A 26,510-nucleotide genomic window follows, 5' to 3' on the forward strand; every position below is an offset into this window, starting at 1 on the left:
ACAGATTATTTTGTTTTGTTTTTACCATGTACTTTGGGGGGGTTGGTTGGTTGATAGGTTGGTAGATTTCCCAATTATCTGCCATTTATATGTAAAGTCGACTGCATGAAAAAAAAAAAACGAAAAAAAAAAACAACTCCCTGAAATACTCTACATACGTTTGCTTTTTTGCTGGTGGTTCTCCTCGGCCTTCTAAAGTTAAGTGTTTGTGGCATTAGTGCAGTGATTCATGTAGCATTAATTTTTAGGTAGTAAGAGCAGCAACATAACCTTAGGCACTTGTTGACATCATAAACAACCTGTTGACATATGAAAGCCACATGGGCTGCATTTACATCAATATGTCTTGAATGAAGTCTTTAACAATTTTAAAAAGAGCTATATTTGATATGCATCATCTGCATATTGATAAGCAGGAAATGTATACATATTTAACCCCTTAAGGACTGGACTGTTTTTGCGATGTTGTACATTTGCAACCAGGCATCTTTTACACTTTTGTGGTGTTTGTGTTTAGCTGTAATTTTCCGCTCTCTCATTTACTGTTCCCATACAAATTATATATTGTTTTTTTCAGGACAAAAGGGGCTTTCTTTACATACCATTCAGGGCCGCCATCAGGGCATGACAACCGCAACGGTTGTCATGGGCCGGCGGTCCTGGGGGGCCCGGACTGCTCAGGTTGTCCGGGCCCCACATTCAGTGGGAACATACCGGGTCGCAGGGGGCCCTGCGACCCCGGTATGTTCCCACTGGGCCAGCCTCTTCTCCTGGGGGGCCCAGCAGCCGGTCACCTCAGGGCCCCCCAGAGGCTGGCCCTGCTGACACCCGGTGGGCGCGCGAGGGAGCACTCTCCTTTGAGTGCTTCCTCTTCAGCTCCATCGCGCACCGTACTGATGCCGGAGCCGGAAGATGACGTCATCTTCCGGCTCCGGCATCAGTATGCGGCGCGCGAGGGAGCTGAAGAGGAAGCACTCAGAGGAGAGTGCTCCCTTGCGCGCCCGCCGGGTCACCGGGTGTCAGGAAAGAGTGGGTGGGGGTGGGGGGGGGGGAATTTGAATGAGTGGGGGGGAGAGGAAGGTAGGAAATTTGGGGGGGAGAGGAAGGTAGGAAATTTGGGGGGGAGAGGAAGGTAGGAAATTTGGGGGGGAGAGGAAGGTAGGAAATTTGGGGGGGGAGAGGAAGGTAGGAAATTTGGGGGGGAGAGGAAGGTAGGAAATTTGGGGAAGAGGAAGGTAGGAAATTTGGGGAAGAGGAAGGTAGGAAATTTGGGGGGGAGAGGAAGGAAATTTGGAGGGGGGAGAGGAAGGAAATTTGTGGGGAGAGGAAGGAAATTTGGAGGGGGGAGAGGAAGGAAATTTGGAGGGGGGAGAGGAAGGAAATTTGGAGGGGGGAGAGGAAGGAAATTTGGGGGGGGGAGAGGAAGGAAATTTGGGGGGGAGAGGAAGGAAATTTGAGGGAGGGGAGGGAGAGGTAGGAATTTGAGGGGGGAGAGGAAGGGAGGAAATTTGAGGGAGGGGGGAGAGGAAGGGAGGAAATTTGAGGGAGGGGGAGAGGAAGGGAGGAAATTTGAGGGAGGGGGGAGAGGAAGGGAGGAAATTTGAGGGAGGGGGGAGAGGAAGGGAGAAAATTTGAGGGAGGGGGGAGAGGAAGGGAGGAAATTTGAGGGTGGGGGGAGAGGAAGGGAGGAAATTTGAGGGAGGGGGGAGAGGAAGGGAGGAAATTTGAGGGAGGGGGGAGAGGAAGGGAGGAAATTTGAGGGAGGGGGGAGAGGAAGGGAGGAAATTTGAGGGTGGGAGGAAGGAAATTTGAGGGAGGGGAGAGGAAGGAAATTTGAGGGGGGAGAGGAAGGGAGGACATTTGAGGGGGGGAGAGGAAGGGAGGAAATTTGAGGGTGGGAGGAAGGAAATTTGAGGGAGGGGGAGAGGAAGGAAATTTGAGGGGGGGGAGAGGAAGGAAATTTGAGGGGGGAGGGAGGAAGGAAATTGGAGGGGGAGAAGGAAGGAAATTGGAGGGGGAGAAGGAAGGAAATTGGAGGGGGGAGAAGGCAATGAGAGGGAGAGGGAGAAGGAAATGAGAGGGAGGGGGAGAAGAAGGAAATGAGAGGGAGGGGGAGAAGAAGGAAATGAGAGGGAGGGGGAGAAGAAGGAAATGAGAGGGAGGGGGAGAAGAAGGAAATGAGAGGGAGGGGGAGAAGAAGGAAATGAGAGGGAGGGGGAGAAGAAGGAAATGAGTGGGAGGGGGAGAAGAAGGAAATGAGAGGGAGGGGGAGAAGAAGGAAACGAGAGGGAGGGGGAGAAGAAGGAAATTGACAGGGGTAGGGGGAGAGATTGACATCCATCACACACACACAATGCCCCCCTTGCACACAGAAAAACACACAATGCATTACACACAGACACACATACACAAGCAATGCATCCCTTACACACAGCAACACACAATGCACCCCTTCCACACACTCAGTGCATCCCTTACAGACACACACACTGCATCCCATACATACACAAACTCACCTTGCAGCCCTTACACAGCCCCCTCCCTCCCCCCCCCCCCCCCCCCCCCCCCCACACACACACACACACACACACACACCCCTGTGAACAAACTCATTGGTGGAACATGAAGGTGGACCCTGGGACCCAGACCTTCAGCTGTGTAAAGGGCCCTCAAAAAATGGAGCTGCTTCTCGTTCTCCCAGAACATTGATTTTTGTGACCACAGTTACAAACCGCCTCCAGAGAGCCTGTTCTACACCAGACCAGTGGAGCCAGACGGCAGCTGAAGCCCATCATCATCCTCATCTGGTTGTAAGTAGGCAATCTAGTATATTATTCGTGGCACTAATCTTTAATTTACCTCACATTAAAGGGACACTATAGTCCCCAGAACCACTGCAGCTTAATGTAGTGGTTCTGGTGTCTATAGCCTGTCCCTGCAGGCCTTTTATTGTAAACACGGCGGCACTGCAGCACTGTGTTAGTTAACATGGCAGATCATATGGGTAGGGCACTGTGATGTCACATGGGGGGGGCAAACTTTAATTTTGCCTAGGGCGGCAAAAATCCTTGCACCGGCCCTGCAGACACTGAATCCCTGTGGGCGGACTCAGGGGGGGGGGGGGGGAAACTCAGCTGCAGGTGCCGGGGGGCCCAGACCTTGAGCTGTGTCAGGGGCCCCAAAATTTCTGATGGCAGCCCTGATACCATTATTTATATAATCTCATGTAATTTAATTTTTTAAAAATGAAAAAATTATGAAAAATTGAAAAAAAAATACATGTTTTTTGACTTTTATGTGAAAAATATTTTACTCATCTACAAAAGCGAATGAAAAAAACTGCTAAATAGATTCAAAATTTTGTCCTGAGTTTAAAAATACCCAGTGTTTACATGCTTTTTGCATGTTATAGGGCTATAAGTACAAGTAGGATATTGCGGTTTCAAAACATACATTTGTAAAATGTATCAATAGTGGCATTGTAACACTATTGTCTGTCATAAATCGCTGAATAACACCCCACATGTACATATTTTTTTTTAAAGTAGACAACCCAGGGTATTCAATATGGGGTATGTCCAGTCTTTTTTAGTAGCCACTTAGTCGCAAACACTGGCCAAAGTTAGCGTTCATATTTGTTTGTGTGTGAAAAAAGTAAAAAACTAAATTGAACGCTAATTTTGGCCAGTGTTTGTGACTAAGTGGCAACTAAAAAAGACTGGACATACCCTATTTGCAATACCTTGGGTTGTCTTCTTTCGCAAATGGTATGCCATCATGGGGGTAATTCTCATTCCTGGGCTACCATACGCTCTCAAAGGCAACGTATGTACAACGTATGTACATATTAATATAAAAACACACTTACATGACATTATATATATGATATATAGACATATACTATATAGGTAATTTTTTTTTATTAACATTAACTTTATTTTATTTTTAGGATTTTACACTGGCAGGGAGACTGCCTGTCAGCACAGACAGTCCCCCTGCAGGCAGACACATGGACACCTATTGTGACCATGTGGTCGCCCTGTTGGGCGATCACATGGCCACAGGGGTCCTAATCCGCCATGGGGAGACTGTCTGGGCTGCAGGCAGTCTCCCCACAACGGGAGCACCGCCGATCGCCGCCGGGGGAACGACGGCGGTCAAGTAAGTACATTTTAAATTTAGGACGGTTCAGGACCGTCGTCGGTCGGCAAGGGAAAAATGCCGATGACGGTCCTGAACCGTCTAGCGTCCTCAAGGGGTTAAAGACTGAGCCAAATGTACACGTTGTGATCAAAACAAAACGTAAACAAAACCTGGCATTTGCGCTATAAGTCTGTCCAACCGTAATTTACCTCTTTCATACTAAATGTACCCACACTTATTATATATCATTTTATTCAGGGGAAACAGGGCTTTCATTTAATATAAAATATTTACCTATGAAACAATTTAATATGAAAAAAACATAAAAAAAAATGTTTCTTTTTTTAGTTCTATGTAACTTTTTTAAAATTTGTATTTTATTGAAAGAAATTTAGTAGAGGGTACAGAAAGGAAGATAGGGGGAAATGGGACAGGGGGGAACAACAACATGCACAGATCAAGTACTGCATTATACAAATATTCATGCTGCAGAGCTAACATAGACACAAACACAGCCCAGGGTGCTAAGCTAGGCAGTGAAATCCTCTCCTTGTCATTATACTGTCTCTTTCTATATGGTCAATACATTTCTCAATGTTTAAAACATTAAACCATTCTAAAATATTCCAGAATATTACAACAGCATTCCAAGTGTCCTGCTTTAACCCGATTTTCTCTATTCCGGGGAAGTCGGGTATACAGCTATATGTTGTATCTCTCAACTTTGTGGTTGAGAATGATAATGATCATAGCGGAGTGGGTACGGTGGTGGTTCGGACGGGATTTCCTTTTTTGGATTCATGGTTAAGCCAACTTTGCCAGCTTTGGCGAGAGGTAGTGATTTGTTTGGGTGTAGTCACAGTTAGCATCTCATACCTCAGATATAACCATATCTTGTGATTTAGCAGTATTGGGGATGGGCATATCTTCTGTTTCCAGTGTTGAGCAATAATATTGCGTACTGTTAAAAACATCAGCGGGGGTCAGAGCCAAGCCAGCACACAGGACGGACGTGCAGAGAGATAGCTCCGTACTAATAAGCCCAAAAACGGCAGCAAACCGGTCGATAAATCGCCGATACACAGACCAGCACCCCCAAACTGCAATGGGGAAACGGGCAAAGAAAATTAAAGCAGCCCTGGCCACGGGATCCCGAAATATCGGAGACTACATGCAGGGAGGCCTCCCGCGCATGGCGCCCAAAATGGCAGACCCACAAGCTGAAATCTCGTCGTCCGAGGAAGAACTCTCTCTGGACACATTGGATGAGATCCCCCAAACCGGGGGCCTGCATGCAGAGTCCTCGGATGAGGAGAATAACATCCCAGCCACAAAAGGAGATATTAAATCTCTACTCCGAGACATCCGCAAGATGTTCCAGGCGGACCTAACAATACTGAGAGAAGATATGCTCTCAATCAAAGGGCGAATAAAAGCTGCAGAGGAGACATCCAACCACCTCAAAGCCGAGCAAAGCACACTTACTACAGAGCAGAAACGGCTAGCAGACTCACAAGCCACCATGTCCCTGAGACTGACCGAATTTGAAGATCGCAGTCGCAGCAAAAACATCAAGATTAAAGGCATACCTACCACGATAGAGAAAACAGAACTGCCACAATATACAAGACGTCTGCTTCAGCAACTGCTTCCCCACAGGCAGGCTAAAAGCATCTTGGTGGACAATATTTACAGAGTCCGCAGACAGGGCAGGCTGCCCCAGCAACCACAAAGCGATGTCATAATACAGCTTGTCACATACCTGGACAAAGCGGCAATCATGACAGCGGTCAGGGACTCACCCTCCCTGTCCTTCGAGCAACACACACTGTCATTTTACAATGACTTATCGAAGCCCACCATGCTCTGGCGGCAAACAATGCGCCCTGTTACCAGTGTGCTGAGACAGAAGAAGATTCCATATCGCTGGGGCACACCACGCTCCCTTCAGGTCACGGTGGAGGGAACAACGCACAAGCTACATTCACCAACGGAGGGCCAAATGCTCCTGACCCAGCGGGGCATCACACCGCAGACGGAACATAGGAAGGGCAGCCCCAGGAGACAACAATGGGATGTGAACAACATCACCCCGTTTGAGCCAAGAAGAGGATCCCACCCAGCTACAACTGACCCAGGGGACTAAACACAAGGGACTACCGCTACCTGGCCTTGCAGAGGCATGGGATATTCACCCAAGTTACACACCTTCCCCGACCGTGGTCGGGTCCAAATCCCGGTTTGGACTACTCTGCACTAATCTAGTCAACGTTTTAAAATGTCAGTTACCGTTAAACAGTTAAAATGTCTGTATGCATAAATTATTTCACCCACAGAACTCAGCCCGAGCACTACCTGCGCAGAACGAGTACCACCTGTGGCCAGACCGCAAGCCTGGCAAAAGCACATACCAGCAGGCCAACAAATATGCCAGCTCCCAACCAACTCACACCCCTCCATGCCCACCACACGACAGTAGGGATGACACCCAGACGAAACACAGGAGGACCTAGCCACAGGCGACACACAGGTCAGCAGCGAGGCCAGTGCGCTCCGCTCACAAGAGCGCTGGCCACCTTAAGCACTCACACAACCCCAAGCCATTTTTCACCAGGCACCCACCTCCTGCATACTAACCCAGTGCCTCAGTAGACACCTGCGCACGCACTAACATCTACCCAGGCCGAGGGAGCACTTAGCTTTACCAGGGGACGACCCCCCGAGCAACATGTTAAGCCCCAGAGGGATTAGCTCACACACCACAACACAACAGCAAAACCCAACTCATGCAAACTAACTGCATATACTTTATTAAGCTGCTGTAAAGATACTTATGAATGTTGAATATGCATGTTTTTGTTACCATACTTACCATTTAAAAAAAAAAAAAGTGGATAACAAGATTACTGTACCTCTCTTTGCATGTGCATATCCACAAACAAAATAAAGAATAAAAAAAAAAAAAAAAAACATCAGCACTAATATAGGTTTATCCGAAGGCAAGATATAGCTGGGTAATAAAAGAAAGAGGCCTTCCTTGGGTGTAAGTTGCAGTTGATGGGTGCCTATCTTATCCCATAGATTTTGGACTTCTACCCACAAAGGGATGATAATTGGGCAATCCCACCAGATATGTACCATGGTACCCTTACGGCGGTCACAACTCCAGCATTGGTCTGAAGTGTTTGTGTAAATTTTGTGCAACCTGTGAGGTGTAATGTACCATCTGCAGATGAGTTTTTTTTATGTGCCTCTGTGTGGGAATAGCAGGATGTTACCCCTCTTAGTGTCAATAGGGAGTCTAACCATTGTTCGTCAGTGAGTGTCTGTGGATATTCCTTATCCCATTGAGTTTTATACTTAAACTCTAGTGTGCGGGAATGAGAATGTAAAGCAGCATATCCTAAAGACAGAGTTTTGGCTTTGACTGAAGTGCTGTGGCATCGGCTATATAGTGCTAGCATTTCCTTGCTAGGTTTCTGTGGCATCTGTGTAGAGTGTAGCACTTTATCTGTGATTATGCTCTTTATCTGGATATATGGGAAGATAAATGGTTGAGGAAGTTTGTAGGTGGATTGCAGTTCTGGGAAAGGTATAATTTCGCCATTTGCACATATATCGATAATTCGATGAGCACCTAGATCTTTCCATTTGTGCAGGTGCAGGTGATAGTGAGTTGAGTGCCGTAAGAGGCGCCCAAGGTAAAAATTTGTTATTGGCTATATATGAGTGATTGAGATGGTCCCATCCGTGGATCGAGAATCTGGTGAGGGGTAATAGGGTACGAGTTTTATCTCTTAGGCGTTTTGGGGTCCACATGTAGTCTACTACCGAACACATGGTGCTATATTCGTTTTCTAGATCTACCCATTGTAGTGTTGATTTAGGGACATGTAGTTTAACCGCTGTTTCCAAAATAGCAGCTTTCTGGTAATGCACAATATTAGGCACCTTCAGGCCCCCTGATTTAACCGGGGTCTGGAGAAGAGCCAATGGCAGGCGAGGTTTCTTTTTCTCCCATATATACTGTGATAGAAACCTTTGTATTTGTTTGTCTATCGATGGTGATAGTGGTATGGACAGCATTCAAAATACATTTAACAATTTTGGTAAGATTACCATCTTAATAGCATTTATCCTACCTATCCAAGACAACATAGCATCTTTCCATCTATGAAGTAACTGTTTGCACATTTGTGGAAGGTTGGATAGGTTAAGTTTGGTTATCCAAAAAGAAAACCAAGTCTGCAAGTAGGTGGCCGTCAAACACCAGACTAGTCCACGTAACTCGTAGAAAGTGTACACCTTAGTTGACACTTCAGAAGTGTCATGGGGCCTAACCCCTATTATAAATGTAAATATAAAGGATACTCAAACTGCTGGACCAAAAGTCCAGAAATGCGAGTATCAGCTGGAAATATAAACAAAGAAAAATAATATAATAAAATGATAATAATAATGAAAATGAATGTTGATAAGTGTATAACCGTACTCCCAAAAGGTCAGAAATAAATAAATAAATTACTGCCAAATGGCTAACCTTCAAATGCTTAGGTCTCAATAATTGACTTTGCTAATTCAGACCCCAGACTTTAATTCTATTCCTTGGTCAAAGTCTGAAAAAGTAATAAAAATATCTATATGTATAAACGTAATACATTCATTGACCCAAAGCCTGGTCTACAACCCGCAATAATTCAAATCCCCATGAAAAAGGCAGTCTGGCAAAAAAAAGTCAATTATTGAGACCTAAGCATTTGAAGGTTAGCCATTTGGCAGTAAATTTATTTATTTATTTCTGACCTTTTGGGAGTACGGTTATACACTTATCAACATTCATTTTCAATATCTATTATCATTTTATTATATTATTTTTCTTTGTTTATATTTCCAGCCGATACTCACATTTCTGGACTTTCGGTCCAGCAGTTTGAGTATCCTTTATATTTAAGTTTGGTTATCCCCCTTAGCATGGCAGCTATCTTTACACCCAAGTAGGTAATGTGTGTATGTCTCTAATCAAAGGAGAATTTGCTTTTCAGCATTTTCACTACAGAGGTTGATAGCCGCACTGGCAAAGCTTGCATTTTGGTTTGGTGCAGCTTGTAATATGATATATTGCCGAATTCAGTTAATGTGTGTAGGAGGCAGGGTAACAATTGTGTTGGGTTTGAAAGAGTGACAAGGATATCGTCCGCAAACATCGATCATTTGCAGTCGAGATAAGCTATAGGAATCCCTGTTATGGTGTTGATATTTCGTATTTTGTACGCTAATAGATAATAGAGGAGAAGTTTAGGCGCTCGCTATATAACAGAAAAAATGTGGCAGCAGTGAACCAGCAGGATTTCCCAATACCTGCTATTAGTGAACAGAAATATAAAAAAAATAAAGAAATGTGGTAAACCGCACCAAAAATAGTGCTCAGAAGTGTAGAATAAATAAATGTTATACATACATCTCAATCTTGATTAGTACAATTCAGTATGAAGACCTCAAGAGAAACACAACGAATACAAACAATAGTGTGATATGCTATAATGAGTGGATACACATATGTGCAAAATATCCGATAAAAGGTAAACTCACACTTTACAGAGCTGCTAAGAGCTCTGCTGTATAACGCCTGGACGATATAATCCCCGTCTTAGGATATGTAGATGTAGGTAGTATGGGATATCCAACCTCAGCCACCGTATGTGGGGAGAAAAAACAGAATACAAACTCCAATGGTAAAGTATAAAATCCAAACAGGAAATAATAAAATGAAATATCCTACTTACAGTTTCCAGAGCAATAACTTGCTCTGGTAGTAGTGGCTTATGGTGGTATAATCTTTACCAGAGGATATGTAGAAATAGTAGGTATCCAGCAGCACCAGAAAGGATGATGAAATCAAAAGGATGGATAAAAACGAAACTTTTATTTAAAAATAATGTTTACCACATTTCTTTATTCTTTGTATTTGGTACGATAATGGCTCTAGGGAGAGTACAAATAACAGAGGCAAGAGTGGACAGCCTTGGTGTGTGTCATTCGTAATAGAAAAGGGGTTGGATATGAAGCCTGCATTAGTGACTTGTGCTGAGGGCTTGGAGTAGAATGCTAGAACACTTTTTATGAAGGTTTCCGGGAAGCCAAATTTTAGTAAAACCTGTTCCACGTATTGCCAGTTAAGCCTATCGAAAGCCTTCTCCGCGTCCAGCGCACATGTTTTGTGTCTCCATATGAGCGAGGACATTAAGGATCTTCCTTGTGTTGTCTGATCCCTGCCTGCCTTTGCTAGGACCTTAGCATATATCTGTGTCGCAGTTAAGAATTGTGATAGATCTATCATTTTGGCATAATGTGGCAGGCTTCCTGGGTTTTGGCAACGTCGAGATGTATGCCTGTAGCATGTCAGGTGGCATGGTGTCTGTCATGAAACAGTGATTCAGGAGGTTTGTAAGGGGGATATCAGGGTATCCGAGAATGCCTGGTAATAGAGGTTAGTGAGACCGTCTGGGTCTGGAGATTTGTGTAGAGGCAGGTTATTGATTATCTGACATAGCTCGGTGTCTATGGTTGGCTGTGTAGGCAGGTTAATATCTGCCTCTTGTAGTGTGGGGAGGTTCACTGTGGCTAGGAATTCTTGTATGTGAGTGACAGATGGAGTGTGGGTGTTGGCAACATCTTTAAGATTGTATAGTTCACCATAAAATTGTGCGAATTCTTCCACAATATCTTGTGGGTTCATAAGTTTTCTGTTATCCTTTGAGAGAACCCATGCTACACTGGAGTTTGCCATGCACACTTTTAGTTTGGATGCCAGTACTGAGCCCGATTTGTTCCCATGTGCGAAAAATCTGTGCCTGTATCTCTGCAATATGTAATTGGTTTTGTCTAATTCAATTTCATTTAGTTGAGCTTGTAATGTTCTGAGCTTGTCGCATTGTGCTGGAGAGGGCACGTTTTGTTGGCGTGAGTGAGGGTCGTTATTTGGTTGATGAGAGCCTTATAGGCGGTTTCCCTTTGTTTTTTAGCATGACTAGAATATTTGATAAAAAGGACTCTGGCCACTGCCTTATGAGTTTGCCAGATCAAATCTATGGGGGAGTCGTCTGTGGTGTTTATTTCAAAATACGATGTGATTTCTTCTTTAATTTGGGTAATGATGTGAGGGTCTCTCAATAGGGTTTCGTTAAGTCGCCAAGACCCTTGTCCTTTGGAGGGAAATTTCCCCTGTAATGTAATAGTAATTGGGGCATGATCTGACCATGTCACTAGCCCTATGTGTGCGCTTTGTACCTCTGGTATCATAGATGTATTGATCAGGAATCTGTCTATTCTCGAGTACGAATTATAGACCTGATAGTGGAAAGTATAATCCTTTTCTGAGGGGTGCAGCACCCTCCAGCTATCTATAAGTTCTGCATCATGTATGGTTTTTCTAATATGTGTTGCTGTGTTATAGCGTTTTTGAGTAGTCACACGGTAGACTATAGCATTGGATAATGTGTCTAGGGCACTGTCCAAAACAAAGTTTGTGTCTCCTCCCACTATCAGGCTTCCAAATGTGTTAGAGTTAGAGAGATTATTTTATCCATGTACGTCACCTGATTGTCATGTGGGCCATACACATTTAAGAGAGTGAAAGGTTCATTGTTTATCAGGCATTGGATTAGTAGGTAGCGGCCCTCTTTATCCACAACTTTTTTTTTTTGCAGCAAAAAGGCCACGTCCTTATTGATCAGTATGGAAACACCTCTCTTCTTTTTAACATACCCAGTATAAAAACCTATTGGGAAGTGTTTAGAGGAGAATTTGGGCATATTAGTTTTCAAGAAATGCGTTTCTTGAAAAAAGGCTAGCTTTTAGTTTTTTGGCTTCTGTCAGTGCTAACCTCCTTTTATGGGGAGAGTTCAGCCCTTTGGTGTTAAGGGACATGATAGTTAAAGCCATAAGGTCAGGTCGGAGCCCCTATCTGCGAGGTGTGCATATTGAAGGTTTGGAGGGTTATATACATGAGTCCTTGACTGTGTTCGTCCTTTTAAGCCATTATCTTCATCACCACCTCTATGTCTAGGTGGGGGAATCCCATAGGAGGTGTAGTTTGACTGGTGGTCAGTGGTATACCTAACAGATCTAAGTAGTGATTGTAATTTTCTTTCCGTATCCTGTGTGTTGGTCTTGAGTATGCTCGCATACTTGTAATCATTAGGCCTAGCCCTGTGCCCATAGTTTTTTTCCAATAATTCCCAATTTCGGGATGTACACCATATTTCCTGCGTGTTGTATGGTTGATCTGTATTTGGGGGAGAAACCATTGAGGGAAAGGGTGGAAAGTAAAAATACCCTATGGCAACTATATACAAAAAGGTGTACAGAACCAAAATGTCTGTCACTGAGTGAAAAGGTACAGCCAGAATTGGGGGGGGGGGGAGTATTTGTGCACATGACTGCCTTCCACCCTTAGGTTCTGTGTAGTTGTAGGCGGAGTTATACTGTTTTGCGTGTAATTTTCTATACCAATTTATCTGCTAGTGGTTGTAACGGTGAAATATACCCATGTATAGCATAATGCATCTCCTAGTTTTATAACCAGTTACACAACATATTCTGAACATAACCATTTTAGAATGCTCACATGTCCTTGTGAAAAAGGCTCAATGTTGCCTGGATCACAAACGACATTCTAATAGCGTGCCAGTTCATCACTTGTGTCTTGATACCGTGATCCAGTCTTTGGAGATTTTTATAGGTGACCTGTGGGGTCCCTTTGGCAAATCAGCTTCCTCTTGTGGAATGATGGCCAGGTTCCAATCCTTCATCAGCTGGGCTCCTTCCATAGTTGATGTAATTTGATGTTCCACTCCATTCTTTCTAACTATAAGCCGCATGGGGGAGCCCCATTTATAGAGGATTTCTGCATCTCGTAACGCTTTAGTGATAGACGCCAGTTCTTTGCGTTTAGCTAGGGTAGCTGCAGATAGATCTGTAAAGAGCTTGATCTCAGTGTATTCTGTTGGCATCTTATCCAGGCTTCTCGCTGATCGCATGAGGTTTTCTTTTGTGCTGTAAATCTTGTAGTATCCGTTGTAGTGTTGTTTCAGATGCAGGATTTGTGTTTCCCAGTGAAATAGAGGTGCTGTCGCTTCGATCCGAGCATGCCGCTGGTGGTGTCAGGCTGTTGGCACCATTTTGGAAGCGCTGTCGCGGAGGTCTAAGTGCCGCAATTTGCATTATGTGTTTTGGCTGCTAGTTGTGACATGACTGTATCGGGTGTCTCTTGGAAACGTTTGCTGTGTCGGATGGTGCAGGTATATCTCTGCTACTTGCTGTGGTAAGTTCACCCTCGCTGGAGCCGTGTCCATTTTCGCAAGCTGCCAGGCCACGCGTCCATTTTTGCAAGCTGCCAGGCCACGCCCCCAGTTCTATGCGACATTTTAACTGTGAATGTCATAATACAGTTTGCTTTTACTGCAATAAAATACACATTTTTATTCAGCGATGTCTCACGTGTAAAACAGTACGCCCTATGTACAGGTTTTATGGTGTTTTCGGAAGTTACAGGGTCAAATACAACAGGTTACATTTTTCAGTTTTTTAACATTGAAATTCACCAGATTAGTTACGTTGCCTTTGAGACCATATGGTAGCCCAGGAATGAGAATTACCCCCTTGATGACATACAATTTGCTAAAGTAGACAACATTCTTTCCTTCCACTCTCACCATTATTAAATGTGTTGCATTAACAGCACTAGTCACCACACACACATCTTTGAGCAAGTCAATACAATCCTATGCAGAGCCCTTGTTCCTACATCACACTGCATGGGCTCTTCACTCTCTGGACAGTTACGTGCAAAATGTCCAGGCTCATGGCATTTAAAGCACCGGAGTTGTCCCTCAGCTTGATCTTGTAGCCGTAATGGAGCTTGTGGGGACCTTCTGCCACCCTGGTCATATGGTCCAAGGTTCGGTAGAAAGTTTTGTCCTTTGTTTCCCACTTATCTGGTTGATAGCCGGTCGGGACTTCTGATGAGGATCAATACTGTGTGGCTCCATGGCGACCAAATAACTCTCAATCAGGCACATCATTGCTTCTGGATCCTAAGGGTCCCCTTGGCAGACCCATTGTCACAGTCCTGTTGACAGGTGTCTGAGAAAACTGTCCATAACAACCATCTCCACTATCTTAGTAGCAGGGTTGCGCTCTGGCTCCAGCCATTTCTGAGCGAGCCTGAGCAATCCATACATCTGGGCTCTGGTAGGTTTACTCACGTCGTATGCCCAATTATGAAACCTTTGGGCTCTAATGGCTGGTGTTACACCTATGAGCTTTAGAATTTCAGCTTTAAGTTGCTTGTAATCCTGGGTCTGGTCAAAAGGTAGGTCTTCATAGGCTTTCTGACACTCCCCACTCAGGCCTGGAGCTAGAAACCCCACCCACTGGTCCAATGGCCATCTTTCCCGGGCAGCAACCCTCTCGAAAGTGGTGAGATAAGCCTCCACAGCATCTACCTTTGTCATCTTATGCAGGAAATAAGTGGCACGCATATGGGATTCCCCTTTCCCCAGGGGGGCTCCCTGCAGATGGCAATATCACTCTATGCAAAACCTCAGTAAGGGCAGCTCTATCCATCTGCTGGGCTTCCTTCAGGTTCTCAACCTGTGTAGCCAGTAAATGATTTGTTTCTTGTTGTACAGCGGTTGCCTGTAACAGAGCTTTCACCAGTTCCTCCATTTTAGCGTTAGGCAAATAACAGTTTTAAAAGCACAGTACTACTTGTTTGTTTAACAGGTCTGCCAAAATAAAAATCCTCAAGCAGACTACCGGATGACTGGCACACCCACAGACCCTCAACGTGCTACTATGCCCGAATTCTCCACCATATTGTGATCCTTGTCTGCAGTTAGCACGGTCCTTTTGGGTACAAACATGCACAGTCTTTAAAAGTAACTTAATTCCAGGCACTTTATTGTTGAGCTTCACCACAGAGACAGCGGCAAATGAAAAAAAACAATAATGTAACACAAATCCCTATAAACAAAAAACCTAGGTCGTCTGAGCACTAACATCAGATTCCCTATCTTTAAGGGGTTAAACTAGAACAAAACAATATTGGTTTCACCAACCTAGTGTCTTTGTCAGCTCTCTGCACTCCATCCAGCCTTCCAGAGAGAAACAAACATTCTCCCCTACCTGCCTAGCAGGGAGGGGTTTATTCCCACTGCTGCAGCTGAGCAGTGGGTTGGAGGCAGTCCAAACCCTGGTCTGGACCTAGTCTCCCAGGAACAAAACAATAAACAGCGGAATGGAGCACTGGCCCACACTGCTCTCCAAATGCTCCACCCCAGGGGCCCATAACTATTCATTTAAGTTATATACACACACACTCCCCCTGGGGATAAAGATCATATGCCTTTCTGAACAATGCATTTGAAATATAAACTCCCTCACAGACCACCCCATTCACCTTATCACAGGTGTCTTTGAAAGTTATAGGGTTAAATATAGTGCTAGCAAATTACATTCCCTATACATTCGGCCTGGGTTGTCAGGCAGGTCCAGCAAATTGTAATTAATAAAATGACTTCATTATGTAAACATATTACATAAATATACACATAGAATATTGATACATTTTTTTATATACATATCCAAAGAGGTAGCAGCACTCACGGAATATAAAAGTTCAAATCTTTATTAGGTCATATTAAAAGTCACGATCAACGTTTCAGTCCTCTATATGGGACTTTCCTCAGGATCAATACAACTACATAATCCAACAAAATAAAACATATATAGACAAATATATATATATATATATATATATATGATCCAAGTATATATTATTTAATTTTACACTGTTTTTAATGTTTATTTAATCTCGCAAGGACCTCGTGATCACATGGCCCAGGAGGGCCGGATTGGAAGCAGGGGGGGCTTCCTGGGGTGCCAGGTGAGTCCCCCCACGGCGACCGGGTAAGTACATAGGACGGACCTGGTCCCTCATGGCGGGGAAGCAGCACCCACACCCCCTTTCATAAAATTAACGCCTCCCCTTGCCAATTGATCATGGACTACAGTGATCAATTGGCAGGGACTACATTTTACTGTGACCGGAGGGTCAACTTTTATTTTTTGTAACCCTCAGGGGTTAATTTTATTTGATTAATTAATTTAAATATATTAAAATTATATATTTAGCTAGCTGGGGTGGGTGGAAGTTAGTGGGTAATTGGGGAATTTGGTGTTCGGTTAGCTAGAGGTCAACGTTAAAAAAAAAAAAGGTTTAAAAAGTAAAGAAAAATGTTTTAATAACTTTATTTTTTTTTATTCCACCCTCCTTTACCCAGTCCTAATAAAAAGTAACCCCTTCCCAGACAGTTTATCACTAGCTACAGTGATCAAAATACAGATCACAGTATTATACTGTGATCAGATTTATTTATTTTTTAACCCTCAGAGGTTCCATTTATTTTAATACCCTAAAATGAGACATAGGCCCGTCAAATCCATCTACGGAAATTCTAACTATAGAAATTGAAATAGCCTTTTTCTCTTATATGGCACTGTAGCTTTACAGAAAAGTGCCAAACGCATACAATGGGGGTAGCGTTATATTCAGCAGATGTAGCTGAACACAATATGGGGTTTTGTTTAATAAAATAACCCCTTCCCTGCCAATTGATCATTGACTACAGTGATCAATTGGCAGGGACTACATTTTACTGTGACCGGAGGGTCAACTTTAATTTTTTGCAGGAATAGCACACACCAGCTTTACGAAATACACATTACAAAAACCTTGTCTAAAATTATTGCAAATTTAAATTTTATTTTAGTCCTTGTATTTTGTGACCTGTAGCTTTCAAAATAAGCTGAAATCCTATACATATGATGTACTCTATAAATCATGGCACATAAATTAATTTATTTAGAATTACTTTTTCTAAGCTGAACATATTATGCACACGCTATTATTGCCAAAACCAATTTTTATTTATTTTTTGGGAGTTTTTTTTCCCAATTTTTTTGCTTTTTTTTTTTTTTATATAATTAATGATAATGAATGAGCATGCATCCATGTATATGTGACATGAAATTAAAGCCCTGTTTGTCCTCTAAAACAATGTATAATATCCAACACAATAAATGACAGAGATGCAAATTGCGTTTGAACACAAACCTCAAACAAAATGCAAAAATGGCTTGTGTCCTTAAGCGTAAGACAAGCTTCTGAAGCTGTGTCCTTAAGGGGTTAAAGATGGAGTCAGTTGTGCAAGTTGTGATAAAAACAAAACATACACAAAACCTGGAATTTGCGCTACATATCTGTTCAACCATAATTCTACTCTTTCATATTAAGTACACCCCACACATATTATATATAATTTTGTTAAGGAGAAAGAGGGCTTTCATTTCATATCAAATATTGTTATATGAAACAATGTAAAATTAATACAATTAAAAAAAAAAAAAAACTGAGAAATTAAGACATCGTTATTTTTCAAGTTCTGCATGGCATTTTAACTGTTAATATCATAATACTGTTAGTTGTTTTTTTTTCGGGGGTGGTTAGGCTTGTGTTTTTTTTTGTTTTTTTTTATTCTTTATTTTATTCGTGCAAATAATTAACAGGCAAGTTTGCTCTGCCACAATAGCTGAAGCAAACCAGATGATAGACAGAAAGAAACAACACTATGGCATTGAAGGCATTGCAAATTTTTTGGGTTAAGTGAACAAGATAAACATATAATATAGCTTGACATTGTAATCTGCATGGTTATTGCTTGGATCAGTTAGTGATTAATCATGCATGGCAGACATTAAATAACACAGCCTTGCTATCGACTTTGTTGTAGTCTCTTAACTTAAGTGAAGGCACTGTATGTGATATTATGCAACTATAGAGATAATAACATTCTTAAAAGTCAACACTATACGTGTGCTATAAGTGTAGCTGACAACATGGCAACTCTTACGTTTGAATGTCGCTAAACAAGCCACCTATATATAAAAGGTGAGATGAGATGTCCCAGTGATAAGGTTAGAATCTGCAAGCTATGTATTAAATAACAAAAAAAAAAGGGAAAAAACATTATACTCATGTGTGTATAGTGCTCGCTAGTTAAGTAGCCAATTAGCCGCTGGGACACAGGGCAGTTATGATGGTACGGTATGTCATTGTACCAAGATGGTGTCCATTGGGGACTCAGAGGTTAGATGCTCAGCCCTGTTTTCAGGGTGTTTCCGACTCAGCCAATGCCCCGGTTCGGGAAGCTCCCAGGACTCCCGGTGGGGTAAGCGGTACCTCTCTTTTCTTCTCTGGGGGGTTTTGGTGCTTGGTGAGTGTCCCGTTTGTTGGAGTGGTCGTTTGGGTCGCTCCTTGCAACCTTTGCTTGTTCTGGAGGGCCATAGGCAGGTCTGTAATGGGAGCTTTTGTATTGGCCATGTCCAGCTGCCCTCCGCCGCTTCTCCGTTGTCTTCAGCTTTGAGTAACGTCGCTTTGTGGGTGGCCATGTGGCTGTGCCTTGCCCAGCGTGTACCTGGGTTTTGGAGCCCTGGGACTTGCGGGGAGCCCTCCGGGTGTTTGGGCGGCGGAGCGGGCGTACCTCTGTATGAATATCGTGCTCGAAGTGGATCTGGCGTGCAGCCTCTGGTGCTTGCCCCTGCTTTTCATGCAAGGTTTGGGAGAAAGGTTTGCGCTGTAGTCGCGTCCTGAAGGTACTGCAGAGTTGGTCAAACCGGGCTTCAAAGCGCTGCCTCCATTGCTGGAGCCCTGGGTCTTCTGTAGCGTGTTCAGGACATGGCGGCCATCTTAGATGCCTCATGCGATTTGCCGCCGGACTGCAGTTCCCCTTGTGGTAGGTAAATCTGAGTCTCCAGTGGGGACCGGGATATCCCCCGCTGGTCCATAGGGGGGGGGGGTAGCAGGGGAACAGAAGAGCTGCAATGCCCGATGGCTTCCGATGCTCTGCACTACACTGCCGGGCTCCACGTGCGGAAATCCAGACGTGATCACCCGGTGGCCTGGCAGTGAGGGGGTGGGGGTATTGCACAATGCCTCGACATCGAGGCATCTCTGCAATACCATTAGAGTGGCTGGAAGCGATCATGATTGCTTCCAGTGCTTTAATTAGCCGCAGACGTGCAGGATACATCCGCAGTCCTTAAGGACCATTTTTTGTCAGATGTACCCTGCAAGTCCGCAGTCACTAAGGGGTTAAGAGTGACACTCTACACATGGCCATTTTATGGCTCATCAAGAAACACTGGAAAGTCGTACGTGCTCATACCAAGGGCAGCACAGACTGGAGAAAATGGGGAGAGCTTGCAAAAGTTGCCAGAGCTTCTTTGGCATTTGCTACTGTTTTTAGATATACCCAAAAAAAAATCAAAAAAAAAAATCTTAAACTGCAGAAAAAAATGCATGCATGTTTAAATTTTAGTTAAAACTACTAAATTGTTAAATAGATAAAAAATTGAATGGACTGTTCCTTTAAGGCAGTGCTTGACAAATGTGATGCCAGGAGCTGGGATAGGACATCACTCCGGCCCCGGCACCACTAAACAGCACGCAAGCGAGCTGGGAAGAAACCCTTGAAGATCACAGGATAACAACAGCAACCACACTGGAACCCAGGGAAAAGGATTCACACCAGCTCTCCCAAAAAAAAAGAAAAAATATTATTATTATCCGTGAGTGTGTGGCAAAAGGCAGTTTCTACATTGAAAAGCCCAGAAACACTACATTAAGCTAAGCAAGCAGTTCTGGTGACTATAGTGTCCTTTTTAAATATGCTTTTTTTTCGTAGAAAATATGTTGTTGAAAATAAAGCTTTGTTAGTTTAAAAAAAAAAAAAATACTGTCTCCTAACTTTTTTTGCTGGATCCTGGATTCGAAGCAAATTTGTCAAGTACAAATGAAAAAGGTAAAGAGAAAAAAAAAATTCAAAAGGAATAATTAGGAAACAAAAAACTCCTATAGAACTAGTCTAACCAATTTCAAAAGGTTAGACTACTTAACCTGGGGTCTGTCAGGTTCTGCTCCCTACCTGCACAACATCCACCAGAAAGCGGAAAATTTTCTAAGCAGGAACTTCTGTTAGCTCTCCTGAACCAAGGCCGGTAAGCATCCACTGATTGCTCTCAGCCAGACTTGGCTTAGACAGAGAGAGAGCCTTAGGCCCTGTGATAGAAGTATTGCATGCAGGAACTGCACACCACAGAACACAAGAAAGAAGTCTAAAACAGTTTACTACTTACAATGTGTGGCGGGGAGGCACAATAACCACTACAGCACGCAATGAAGATATAGGTTATCTGAAAACTGGATACAAGTGGATACAAAATATATATTTCCAGCATATATCATGACCTAACACAAGAAGTAAACCCACTAATAAAAATGAAGCACAAAATCCCAACCTGAGCAACAACTGGGTCATAAAGGTTAAATCTGGTGAAAAGAAAACTCCAGAGAACTGAAGAGTTTTGCCCCATTGCTTTTTTTTTGTTTTGTTTATTTTTAAGCAAAACTTGCCATTTAATTCATAATTTCCTTAATAAATAAAAATCATAATTACAGTACTGAAAATTATACATGCCACATAGAGAAATGCAGGAAATTGTTTATTGTCTGATATAAGACACATTAAAATAACAGTTTATGTAGAAAATGCTTCTGGAACAGGTCAAACTTTTTTTTTGCCAACTTATGGATGGTATTTTATAGTATGTGTCATGCTCAATGGATTTCAAGAATATTATTTATCTTTAAAAGTCAAATGGGGATAAGCAACATATTTATTTGATGGAGTCTGGTTATCCATGGTACATATGGACGATCACTTACCCACCCAATAATGAGCAGTCAGGAGGTCTTTGGCAAACTCTGCACTGCTAAAACAGACTGGTGTTTTGCTGCCAACACATGCAATCTTTAAAACATACCTTGCTTCCTATATCTTCTTTCTTTGCCCCAGGCTTGTGTCTTCTCAGTTTGATAGAAGGAGACCGCAGAAGATTTTTCAGACGGCTGGTTATTGTAGATCCAGGTTCCACTGTCGCCATGGTATAAGGGATATAAAGTTATATTTAATATAACTAAAAAGGTTTTTCCAACTGTACCTATACAAAAATCAGTCCAGCTGTCTTGCTATGTAGAACATAGTTGAGGTACAGGGACCACACATCTGTCAGCATACTTTGATGCCAGTTTCACTGTCCATGCTGCAATGCTTTTGTGTCCAGATAGAACAGGAGGAGTCTGTGGGTGAAGGGAATCGCTGTCAGATTTCACACAGTCAACCTGAAATAACACAAGGAGAGGGATATGTTTGTTAGTGGGTTGTGTTCTAGATTTACGACAGAGCAGAGGCTTTCCTGTGTGTTGCTGACACATTCAGGAATGGTAGAACTGCACAGCTTTCTAACATTTGAAAAATGTAACATATATGGTGTTACCTTGAAACTATTAAAAAACAGATAAACAAGAAAACAATGGAGCTATTCCGTGAACAGTAACCTTCGTACATGCTACATAATAAAGGGATAATGCTACTTTTACACAAAACCAACTAATAGTGTTGCAATTAGATGGGAAAAAAATTTGAAGATACAATGTTGTTTGAAGGAAGGTGGTTTGTTTATTTGATAGCATAATAGCGTGATTGTATGGCATAAATGATAATTTACCATAATATATATATATATATATATATATATATATATATTTTTTTTTTTTTATGTCCTGGGGTGTGTACAAAATTACACACACACACACACACACACACACACACACACACACACATATATATATATATATACACACACACACACACATTATTACCCAACGCAACAGTACCAGTACAGCCACACTATTGCAGAGAAAGCACACAAAACAGGCAGAAAATGTGATCTCAATGTTACACCATATTTTTTTATTTAACTCGAACTCTGGCAAATATACGGTTAAAGTCTCCATAGAACAGTCTGGAAATATATATATATATATACACACACACACACAAAATGATCATTTGTAATCAGTATTTTACTAAACAATACATAGGGTTATTTTTTTGTTTTTATTTTAAGCACAGAAAACAATAGTACAAAGGAACAGCATACAACCAAACTGAAGTTAAAAATTAAAGGAGTGCAACAATTTGCAAGGACCTATGGGAGAAGTGAAACTGATCCTTCCTGTCTTAGAGTATGCAAAGTGAGATCAGATATGGTGTCTGAAATGTGACCCTGGATATCTCTGAAAAGTAGTCATCTCTGTGAAAGTTTTAAATCCAATATAGGGGATTTTGCAGTGTATTCTAATACCACTTTTAATAAACTATCAATATTTTGAAGTTAGAAGCCATGGTCAATTAAAAAATATATATTTTAATGCACTGAAAATTAACACTTTAGTGGATAGCCCTGTAAATGGTTCATAATAATAAACTGGTACTTTCCTACGAACATGTAAGATCTAGCTTATGTCATAAAATGTACTGTAATAAGAAAATTCACAATGATGGCACTCCACAGTGAAATCTAAAGAATACAACTAAAACAATATTCTCGTGTATGTTCAGTAACCGTGGTAGAACTTTATTCATTTGTACACACACAGACTAATCATGTGTACATAGTTCTCTACACAAAGCCATTGTTTGATTTGTTTCATATGTATACTATGCTTGTTAAAGAATCATACATTTCACCGTGATACGTCAATGTAATTATAATCAACTACTCTCAAAGATATCATGCACTAATCTATTTCATGGTTATATTTTATACAAGTCCATATTGTTTATTTCTTTAAAAATATATTTATTTCTCTTCATTCCTCCAAGAGTATTAATACTACATCTATTATGAATATGTGCAATAGGCAAACGGATATGCTCTTTCACTAGATCCATGAATACGTTAAGCAGTTGTGTTTACACCAACAGAAGAAAATAAATAAACTGCTTGGTATCCATCTAAACAAAAAACATACTTAAGTAATATAACTACAAGCAATAATTATTGACAAGATATATACAACTATGACCTCCTTATAAATAGTACACAAACATGTAATACAAATTCATGAAACATACCTAAAATAATACAAAAGCTTTGAGATTTACTCACATAAATGTGAATTGTTATCAACTGTAAATCTACCCAAATTGCTGAATAGGGAATTTTCCTATAATTCTACAAATAATATTATTGTCTAAATAACGTAATTTCTGTTCTCTTTTTTTTTTTATAAACCCCCTGATTTTTTTTCCCCAAGTCTAATTAATCAAAATCACACACAGCATACTGACAAGGAAGAAGATTATATATGTGTATACAGCTTTTTTTTTCCTTCCTGTTTTACACAGGCCCCTTTATGTGAAGCTCTTTAAATGCAATCAACCCGTTTTAGACAGAACCACAATATATCAATGCTACTTTGTCTGTCCAGTAATGAAATAATACAACCTGGAAAGTGATTTCTGCGTGCAAATCCCTGGTTTCGTCAGTGACACTGAAGGTGTACTATATATTGTTCTTCAATATGCCCTGTATTCACTGCATTCCATGTATGTGTCAGTGTGCATTCATGTATACTTACCTTCTATCTAGCTCTCCAGCCGCTGCTTTACAGATTGATTTCTATTCTCAGTCTCTCCAACAGACTGCAGTTAGGGAGGAGGGAACTGGAAATATACGGTGGCACACACGGGACATACAAGTCTTTATAGACTTTGCTTTCCTCTTACTGCACAAACTGCAGTGTTACGTTTCTGAGTAATGTGTATACGTATTAAAGGCAAACTGATGACTTTTCATACTTGAAAAAGATGTTTGTCCTGTAATAATGTAACTACCATGAAATATTGCTGCAACACTTTAACCTCAAGGAGTTTATTGACTAAATTTAAATAGTTAATTAAAAACCAAATTTAAATATTTAGGCAACACAGATCATGTGAAAAATTATCCAATTCAGCTATAGTCACACTTGGCTATTACTGCCTTAAAGGGACACTGTAGGCCAACGTGTATTCCTTACACTGTAGTGCAGGGGTGGGGAAACGTCGGCCTCCAGTTGTTGTGGACTACATCTCCCTTGATGCTTTGCATGTCATTACATTGTGGGTACAGCAGCAATTAGTCTGGTTCATTGCCTTCAAGATTATAATTTTTCAACATTTATTGTACCTCGTTACAAACCTATATGAGTCAGCTTTCCACACCTGGGCTGTGGTGGCTTCTTTGCCGTGATGTGACATGTGTACATTAGGTAATGTGTTGGCGCTTTGGGGGGAGGACAGGAAGGGGGGGGGGGAGGACAGGAAGGGGGGGGGGGGAGGGAATTTAACTTGGGGGTGGAGACTTAGAGTCCTTGCTACCCAGAAGTTCACGGCCTGAGCCTCCGGCTTGCCCATTCTTTATCATGCTTATTCCCCTGACCCTGCACCCTGCTACCCATCCGCTCATAGGAGCTTATTCCATCCATTCTGTCTTTGATTGCCTCTATGGCTGGTACTTTTTTACTTTTACAGTTTTGGGCTAGTAGGATCTTTGCTACGGTGAGTATGTTTATTAACACTTTCTTATTGGGGTGCAGTGAGAGTTCAAGTATCATATGTAGCAGGTAATATTCAGGTTGAAACTGGACAAGGAGGCCGGTAGTGCTCGAAATGAGGCCTTGTATTTGTGTCCAGAATGCTCCTAATAAATGGCAGTCCCAAAACATGTGTAGTATGGTACCCGCTCCCCCCTCACAGCGCCAGCAGAGCTCGGATGAGCTCTTGTGAATTCTTGACAGTCTATGTGGGACCAGGTACCATCTCATGGCAATTTTACAGTATGCCTCCCACAGCGAGGGGCTCTTTGAGGCGCTCTTTGTATTTGCCATTGCCTTGTGCCATTGTGCCAGCGACAGTTGGTGGCCTAGCTCTCCCTCCCAATGTATCATGTAGGGTCTTTTCTTTTCTATTGTCATGCATGAAAAAGGGCATTCATTCTCGGGACGAGAATATCATTTTGCCTCTCTATAAATCACTGGTAAGACCACATATTGAATATGCTGTGCAATTTTGGTCACCTGTTCTAAAGAAGGACATCATGGCACTAGAAAAAGTGCAGAGGCGGGCTACAAAATTAATAAAAGGAATGGAACATATCAGCTATGAAGAAAGGTTAACAAATTTAAACCTATTTAGTTTAGAAAAACGTCGCCTGAGAGGGGATATGATAACATTATACAAATATATTCGGGGCCAATACAAACCATTGTGTGGTTCACAAACCGGACTTTACATAGGACACGAGGCCATGCGTTTAGACTGGAAGAAAGAAGATTTCGTCTAAGGCAAAGGAAAGGTTTTTTTACTGTAAGAACAATCAGGATGTGGAATTCTCTGCCTGAAGAAGTGGTTTTATCATAGTCCATACAGATGTTCAAACAGCTACTAGATGCATACTAAAGACAGAATATTCAAGGATATAATCTTTCAATGTAGGGTAATAACTGCTTGATTCAAGGATAAATCTGACTGCCATTCTGGGGTCAAGAAGGAATTTTTTGTCCTAGCTTGTTGCAAAATTGTGCTTCAAACTGGGTTTTTTTTTTGTTTTTTGTTTTTTTTTTGCCTTTTGGATCAACAGCAAAAAACAGGTGTGAGGAAGGCTGAACTTGATGGACGCAAGTCTCTTTTCAGCTATCTAACTATGTAACTATGTAACATGATTGGCCCTCTAGAAGGGCGTTGTAGCACAGGGACAGTGGTTTCTTAAGTTTTGTGGCGAGGACCTGATTGATTAGCAGGGGCGGATCTTTGGTCGCTTCTCTCATTCTTCGTATGTGTGGTAGTAATATGTTTTTTGTTCTGAGATAGAGATACATGTCACTTTAGGATAAGGGAAATTGTTGCTGGAAGTCAGGAAACGTTTTGATCCTGTTTCCCTCTAGTAGGTCCTTTACCCTATGTACGCCCCTGGTTATCCAACCCGCCATGGGCAGGTCTGGAGAACATATGGTCAGGGTCTCTAGTGGCGCCTCTCTAATGAGCAAGTGCGGATCCAGAATTAGACAGTTTCAAATCCGCCATGATCTCAGCAGGAACCGGGAGCAGTGTGGCAGGTATGCCCCTTCAGGTTTGGTGAGGGTACACGCCCATAGAGTGTGGGAAGTGTTTTGTGGGTGCAGGCAGGCATCTTCAAGTGTCAGCCACAGTGGCTTTTGGGAATTGTCCTTAAGCCTCAGTTTTTGTACTCCCTGTGCTAGGATTGAGGCCCTAGAGTATGTATTGATGTCAGGCAGGCCCAGGCCCCCTTTGATGTAGGTAAGTCCTAGGTTGCGCTGGGCCACTCTTGGGGTTTTTCAC

At 42.2% G+C, this 26,510-nt stretch overlaps 1 protein-coding gene across 1 annotated transcript in view; it reads right to left on the reverse strand.

Moving 5' to 3' along the window:
* The window catches only part of MAPKBP1 (mitogen-activated protein kinase binding protein 1), a 535,700-nt gene extending 511,870 nt beyond the window's left edge, over nucleotides 1-23,830 (reverse strand). Inside the window, exons 1-2 of the mRNA XM_063439925.1 lie at nucleotides 23,750-23,830; nucleotides 21,088-21,445 (exon numbers count right to left, since the gene is read on the reverse strand). Of these exons, the coding sequence (XP_063295995.1) occupies nucleotides 21,088-21,207 (120 nt within the window). The 5' untranslated portion in view covers nucleotides 21,208-21,445; nucleotides 23,750-23,830. The remainder of the gene's footprint in view (nucleotides 1-21,087; nucleotides 21,446-23,749) is intronic.
* Nucleotides 23,831-26,510: the final 2,680 nt, after the last annotated feature.

The sequence above is a fragment of the Pelobates fuscus genome, chromosome 13 (genome assembly GCF_036172605.1).
Source record: "Pelobates fuscus isolate aPelFus1 chromosome 13, aPelFus1.pri, whole genome shotgun sequence".
In the NCBI taxonomy this organism is placed as follows: Eukaryota; Metazoa; Chordata; class Amphibia; order Anura; family Pelobatidae; genus Pelobates; species Pelobates fuscus.